Source organism: Physcomitrium patens, chromosome 12 (assembly GCF_059467195.1).
Source record: "Physcomitrium patens ecotype Gransden chromosome 12, ASM5946719v1, whole genome shotgun sequence".
Lineage (NCBI taxonomy): Eukaryota > Viridiplantae > Streptophyta > Bryopsida > Funariales > Funariaceae > Physcomitrium > Physcomitrium patens.
The window spans coordinates 9,833,403-9,840,966 of NC_143421.1; the positions used below are offsets into that span (position 1 = coordinate 9,833,403).

A 7,564-nucleotide genomic window follows, 5' to 3' on the forward strand; every position below is an offset into this window, starting at 1 on the left:
CAAAGGGAGTGAATACTCATACACACTCAATCACTCACACACTCAATCACTCGACCAGGAGGAGGAGACCATCGTGTTGCCACATTGGACCCAACGCAACAACAAGAACAGCTAAAAATAAACAAGTAAACAATTTATTGCATTAAATCACAACAAAACAAAACACAACATAAACCTACATTATCCCCCCCCCCAAAAAAAAGAAAAAGAAAAAGAAAAAGAAAGCCCTAATTCTATTTTCCAGTAGTGAGCCGAGATGTTGGCGATGATATCCGACATCCGCAAGTGGGGGAAAGGGAAGGAAGGGATATCAGGCCTCCCTTCCTTTCTTCCTTCTTCTTCTTCTTCATCAGCATCTTCATTTTCTGGTTGTGAGTGAGTGAGTGAGTGAGCAAGTGAGTGAGTGAGTGAGCGAGTAAGTGAGTGAGTGAGCAAGTGAGCAAGTAAGTGAGTGAGTGAGCAAGTAAGTGAGTGAGTGAGTGAGCAAGTAAGTGAGTGAGTGAGTGAGCAAGTAAGTGAGTGAGTGAGTGAGCAAGTAAGTGAGTGAGTGAGTGAGCAAGTAAGTGAGTGAGTGAGTGAGTAAGTGAGTGAATGAGTGTGCATGTGCATGTGCAGGTAATTAATTTCTCCTCCGTCTGAGCGCGTCTCGTCCATCTTCCTCGCCGGCCCACCGTTACTTTCCTCGAAGTCACAAGATTCCTGGTTTTTTGACCCCCCTTTTTACTTCCAAACTTTTGAATCCTTCATTCTGCAAGTTTTGACGAGACTTCGGGGATTTCTGAGACGATCTCCAGGTGGGTTCTGACTCTCGACTCCGACCTGGGTCTCTTGAGCACTCTCGTGTCCCTGTGTTGCCTTCCAATTCTGTTGTATTCTAGAGCATTCGTGGAGGAGGGTCCCCCGTAGTTGGGTTTCTGGGCCTTGTAGCCCCTGATGCTCGTTTCTTTTTTGGATATTTGGGGTGAGTTGGTAGTGGATGTTGAAAGGGTTTTGTGAGAAATTGGTGAGGATTCGAGGGAGTGATGGTGTCGGGGAGATTGTGGAAGAAAGGTCGGTTTTTTCAAAAAACAGCACTCTAAGAGCATTTGGGAGTTAGGAGGAGGCAGGTGGGAGAATTTGTAAAGCGACATGGAGCTGGCGAGATGGGTTTTTGGTTGATGAGGTGCGAGATGGTGGTGGAAGGAGTTGGTGATGGAATACTTGGGTAAGGAAAGGTGCTGTTCGTGACATAGGTGGTTTAGATGGTGGTTTCAGTGACAGAGATGGGTGAGTGAGGAAGTTGGGGTGGATAGATTAGCATGTGCTGAAATTCAGGGTTGTGTGATTAGAGCAAGGAGCGTTAACGAGGGCTTGAATTAGGGTAGGGTTTGAGGAGGGAAGTGTTTGGGCGCACGGAAGGAGGATGGCATCGGAAATTGAAATAGTGGCAGAGGGGGTAATGCCTCGAGAGAGTGAGGGGGTTTCATCTTCTGGGGATGGAGGCTTGAAGCCTGACGAGTCGCAGAGGAAGGATGATGTTTACACTGCCGCGGCGTATGGAGATGTCGAGAAACTGCGCAGGCTGGTGGAGGAAAGGGGGTGCTCTGTGGTGGAGCCGGATTCTGGTGGTTACTATGCGTTGCAATGGTGTGCTTTGAATAATCGGACAGCTGCTGCTCAATATCTTCTTGAGGTGTACTTGATACCCCTCAGAAATCTCATATAGTCTTTAGAGCCAATTCACATTTTCGTTTTTCCGTGAGAATTTTAATGCTAATAACTTCATGATCTATCTGGTTCTTTATTTAATTTTTCTCACAACATGGCTATCTCAGTTTCTCTTCGTTACCATGCCATAATTGAGGTCTGTTTTCGTTCTTCTTTTGACAAATTTCTTTCCTCTTTCCCCCACAGAGTTACTGAATTATGAATCCTCACAAGAAAGTTTGGTATGCAGCATGGAGCAGACGTGAATGCTACTGATTTTACTGGACAAACTGCTCTGCACTGGACAGCTGTGCGTGGGTCAATACAGGTGGCGGAGTTATTGCTTCAAAATGGGGCTCGCGTTGAGTGTGCAGATTCTCATGGATATCGAGTGTGTAATCCCAATCCGCCATCTTCTTCCCTTTGGTTTTTAAACTTTTTTGGTCATACGTGATAATATATCATGCCCAATTTTGTAAGTTGTGACAGCTTGATTTAGGTTACTTCGAGCAATTTCTAAGCCCATATCTGCTTGTCCTTCAGACTTCTCACGTGGCTGCACAATACGGACACACCCATCTGCTATACCATATTGTCACAAAATGGGGTGCTGAAGTGGACCCCCCTGACCATGATGGACGCAGCCCACTGCATTGGTAGGCCAGGCTCAACCATCTCTGTGATTCCTTGTGAGGTCACCAGTAACATAACCACGGGGGGCTTTAGAAGCTAGCTCACAATCCTGTAGTCCTAGTTCTGTAGTTTTCATCATGAATACCAGTTACTCAGGTGCATGTCGTATTGGGGGGTTTGTATTTGTTGGTTGGATTTTTAAACCTTGAATTTCCAAATTTATGTAAATCAATGTGTATTGATTTACAAAATCATCAAAAGAATGTTCTGATTGTTGTGTTCCTTCTCAGGGCCTCCTACAAAGGATTTGCAGATTGTATTCGATTGCTACTTTTTATGGACGCCTGTTTGGATCGAGTGGATAAAGAAGGTGTGTAGTGTATGCAAGTTAGTATTTAAAATGAATAGAATTTATGTCCCTACAGAGTTGTTGTTTAGTCATCATTAATTTGCACTTGTTCTGTTGGTCACAATTTCCCAATATGCCCGTGTTTTCTGTTTTACTGGAGTTGTCTAGAATGCTTAGTTGAAATTTGATTTGAATTGAGTTTTTCACCTAATTATGGCATGATGGTTGTGTCGGGGCATTCATGATATCTAAGTTGATGTTGTTATTTTTTCCTGGCAGGGTGCACACCGCTGCACTGGGCAGCAATTCGGGGTAACTTGGAAGCTTGTACAGTGTTGGTACAGGCAGGTACCTTGGACAATTTGATGACTAAGGAGTCCACTGGATGTACTCCAGCACAGTTAGCAACCGACAAAGGGCATCGGCATGTGGCTCTATTTCTGGTAATGCACGCCGCTGAACTAGGGTGGACTGAAATGCAAAATCAGTGACCTGCTTTCATGTTTGTTTTGTGAAGTTCTGATTAAATAATTAGACTCAGGTTAGGTAATCATTTTCTATCAACTATTGGCATTTTCAATCGTGCCAGGTTGATAAGCTTTGTTTGAGAAAGATGAGCAAACTTTTTGGATTGTATTCTGTAACTTAAGCATATCTTTTACACCCACTCAGGTCTTACGTGTGGATTCCCCAGTTTTTGCTCTTACTTTCCTGCCTAGCACTTCGTTTTGATGTGTTTTGTTGGATGCAGACGAATGCTCGAAGAATCTTCACTAATCGATGGGACGAAAAGAACCGCCTCGGGAGGTTTGCCAGGCTTGGGTTAGCGCCTGTGCTTTGGGCTATTATTATTGGTCTTCTTATTATATTCATCAACTCTGTAATTACATGTACGTATTTCTCAGCCCTGTACTGCGATTGAATACTTCTTTGCTATCGTGAAGAATTGCTTCTTTCAAGATTGCCTTTGTGTGAAAGCCAATTGAACTGCTCTGCTGACACCGCCAAAACGTAGAGCTTACCCTGACTGGTTTACCATTGAAGAGGAACTTAGGGTTAAATTTGGGTGGTGGGAATTTTCTCCCTTTTTTTTCTAGTGGCTTCTAACTGGAATATCAAGTTATGTGTAAGAGGAGATTTAATCCTGAACTTTTGTTTGGGTGGGGCTTACAATGAAATGAAACAGCAAGATCACTGTTAACCATTACAGCTGGAGATGGATTTTGGGCTTGTTTGGTCATCATATTAGCTACCGGCGGTCTTTTCCTCCTTTATCGTTGCACAAGGTTTGTAACATTTCTTTTAAGAATTTATACTTTGGATTGGTTGGTGCCTTGGACATACCCGTGTCTAGGAAGTATTGTACGTACTTTCAACTGATGTGTTATGAGGGGATCTGAGAGAAGTTATATTGATAAGTGGTGTTTGCTGGTTGCTTAGTGTGTTTCCTGAATGGCCTTAGCTTTAAAGGCTTAGATCAGCTGCGCTCAGTCAAACTTCTGTGCAAGATAATTACCTTTGTTTGCATGTTGCTGGTAGCCGTTGGAGTTGATTTGTTGGCGATGATGTGATTTGCAGCAAAGATCCGGGGTATCTTACACACATGCGTGGACAGCCAAGAGATAAAAATCATGAAGTAAGTGGAGATCATGAGATAAAGTGTGAAGTGAAGCGTATTCCATTAAAGTACTTTTTGACTTTTATTTGATCACACTTCTGGTCCTTGTTTTTGTTGACCTCATCTCTTTGTGTATTCGGTTGAACTTCTTCTCTCTTCCGCCATAAGTCTCTTCAGATCTGGTCAGTTGAATGGGGTTGAGCATAGTGGCAAGATATGGCATTCTAAAACGGGGTTTTCTTTTTCTTGTTTATGCCCATATTTGTTCAAAGGAGCCTCTTTTGAAAAGGGATTTGAGCAGTCCAGCGTTGTGGGCAGGTTACTGGGCGCAGTTATGTCCCACTTGCAAGGTTTGTCAGTTCGATTATTCACCTCATTCGATTTGATTTCCTAAGTTATTAGAAACCTGTTCGATCAATTTAATGGCTTCTTGAATAGAGTGCTACATGTACTTCTTTGTGTGCTGGAGTAAGTCTTGATATCCCTAGCCGTTGGGTCATGGTTGCTTGTTCAATAGATTGTGAGACCATTGCGATCCAAGCATTGCTCCTCATGCAACCGCTGTGTCGATCAATTTGACCATCATTGTCCTTGGATTTCAAATTGTGTTGGCAAGGTGCGTTTTTTCACTTCCCTGTCTGTGTTCCGTTTCCTTTCTTACGGCTTCTTTTGTTATATTGCAGCATGATTCTTCAGGGGCCACCTAATATTTCTAGGACATGTTTTTCATAGAAATACCCAGTATTGTACAGGCACTTGTGGTTACTTGTGAGAGGTGAATGTTAGCATTTTCAGTGTGAAGAGGTATCTATTAAGCACAGGAAGACACGGGTTTGAAGCTGTTTAAGTTGCAATTTAATAGACACTCGGTCTTTTTTGGTTTGCCTTCACAGAACAACAAATGGGATTTCTTTATTTTCTTATGTATGGAGGTCACAGCCATGATTATTGCATTATGTGTCACTCTTCATCGTAAGCTCCCTTGCCTTCTTTTCACTGCCATATTATGTTATGTGATGCCATGCTACAATGCACTATCTTTATTTTCAGCTCTATTTAATTTTGAACTTTCCTGATTGCTCAAGTGATGTTGGTAATGATCATGCTATTTGAGTCTCGCACGGTAAGTCCACATAACTTTTCCGTGTAGAGATGTATTGCTCATGTGTATGTGTAAAATTGTTTCGCTTGTCATAGGATTGTGGCTTGACCCAACAGCTCCATCTGGGGGTGGGAAATTCCTTCGGCATGTCGCACTTTACCATAGCGGTGCACTTGTATTTTTAATTGGAGATATATTCCTTCTGCTTGGTACTGGTATGTTGACTGGAATGCAAGCCATGCAGGTATGTACACTTTTCTGTACGTTTTTGTCCTTTGTATTCAAAGAAGTCTGATGTCTTTACACGTTGATCATCATTCTGATTTCCTGCAGTAATGCATTATTTCATTGCTCCTCTCTATGTTGTCTGGCTCAACATGGATATGAGCGAAGGTAATGATGTCGTTATCCTGGTTAATTTGAACATATGTTGGTATGCAGATTGCTCGAAATATAACTACAAATGAGATGGCGAATTCTTTGAGGTATGCCTATTTGAAGGGATCTGATGGTCGATTCCGCAACCCATACGACTCTGGATGTCGCAAAAATTGTGTTGATTTTCTTCTTAATGGGTATAATGAAGACATCGAAGTGCCATGGGAACCCATTCAACAACATGGAGGTGTAATACAAATGGGCGACAGGTACGAACTATTTTCTTTACTTTCCAAGGATGTGAATATCTTTGATGTTATTGAGAATCTAGTCTTGATTTTTGTATGGAGTCGTGAATATGAACGTCTGTATATTTTAAAGTCCCTTGTTCGCTAGATACATGGTCAAGCTTTAGCATGCAACAGGATTATTCAAATCTAAACACACAACCTACGTCGGTAATTTTGTCACTACTTGCTGAGTTGAAAGAGTTTTATGTGTGCAGATCTATAGCAGCAGGTGCAGTTGGTGCTAGCCTAGGCGGAGTACCTGGTCAGAACTCGAGCAACGTGGCTAATGGGTTGAAAAATCATGTACACTCTTCTACATGTTCACATAATCATCAAGGCCACACTCATAGCGGCCATATCCCCGTAGGGTTAGGAAATTTTGGACTACCCAATCATGGGAATCATGATCAGGACCACACTGCTTAGAGCAACCTCAATCAGGAATAACCCTTGGAGGATTGTATCGATGTAGTTGATATGGTGGCTGACAGTCGCAGCTTGGGTTCCCACTAATTAAAGCGCATGCTTCAGTACACGACTTTGAGCAACTCAGATGAATCGAGCACTGCAGTTGTGTCTGCTGCTGCACCTTTTGTACAAGTAATCAATGTTTGCCTCTGGTGTAATTATTTTTGTTAGGTCTCGTAATCTGTATGATTGATGCCCCGGAACTTCAATAGAACTAGTCATCTTCACCAAAGTGATGTCTTATTGTAATACCTCATCACATAGCAGGATGTTACTGCAATAGAAGGTAGTTTCGTTGTTGCTGTTGTGTCTATTATTATCATGCATTCTCTTTAATGCCCCGCCTGACGTTAGCAATAAATATCCGAACCATACTTATTGGTAAAACAAAGGTAAAGTCTCCTGTGCAATTAAATTAGTAAGGTTGTATCTTCAGAATATACTGCTGCGTAACAAGAATTGACATCCTTTTCGTATTACGCATATTCTCATAAAACATATTTTCATGGTAATCGTATACGGGATTTACGCTCGATACTAGTGATGACATTGCTAGACTAGGTAGCTAGATTAGATAGCCATTGATCGATTTGACACTCTGGTGTATCCTCAAAATATTGACCTGGAAACTAAGTGCAGGATTCACGGTCAATGGCTGTGATTGAATCGCTAGAATAGGTAGCCGTAAATCGATTTGACACTCTAGTGTCTTGCTCTTGAAGGGTGACTGTCATTGAACTACACCTTTACATTCAGCTTTTTGAAGATTCACACCGCATGTGACAATCCCTAGAGCCTTGAATTCGTTCACAGTTGAATCATTCTTGCTGCTGATTTTTGAAGCATCGTCGAATTTCGACGAATAAGGTGGAATATGTTACTGCTCAAAATGAGAAAGCTGAAGGGCAAAAGCTAAACCTCATCATGTAAGAAAGACGAGGATCTATATTTGTTAGGAAGGGAATCATAAAAGCTGATGTTTATGCCGATGATGAAGTAAATTGTTCTGAAATGGGCCTGATGTGCTGTTGGAAACTTTA

At 42.1% G+C, this 7,564-nt stretch overlaps 1 protein-coding gene across 2 annotated transcripts; it reads left to right on the forward strand.

The window, feature by feature from the left end:
• Positions 1-350: 350 nt before the first annotated feature.
• Positions 351-6,660, forward strand: LOC112289831 (protein S-acyltransferase 24). Of its 2 annotated transcripts, none has more exons than XM_024535466.3 (16): positions 351-794; positions 1,097-1,204; positions 1,365-1,672; positions 1,937-2,077; positions 2,230-2,342; positions 2,610-2,689; positions 2,948-3,111; positions 3,420-3,558; positions 3,855-3,954; positions 4,247-4,304; positions 4,559-4,636; positions 4,804-4,902; positions 5,180-5,258; positions 5,484-5,632; positions 5,830-6,035; positions 6,272-6,660. In XM_024535466.3, the coding sequence occupies exons 2-16, from the start codon at positions 1,192-1,194 to the stop codon at positions 6,480-6,482; spliced, it is 1,938 nt and encodes a 645-aa protein (XP_024391234.1). In that variant the 5' UTR covers positions 351-794; positions 1,097-1,191; the 3' UTR covers positions 6,483-6,660. The 2 variants fall into 2 exon arrangements, with proteins under 2 accessions (XP_024391234.1, XP_024391236.1); XM_024535468.3 differs by having other exon boundaries at positions 367-794; positions 1,107-1,204.
• Positions 6,661-7,564: the final 904 nt, after the last annotated feature.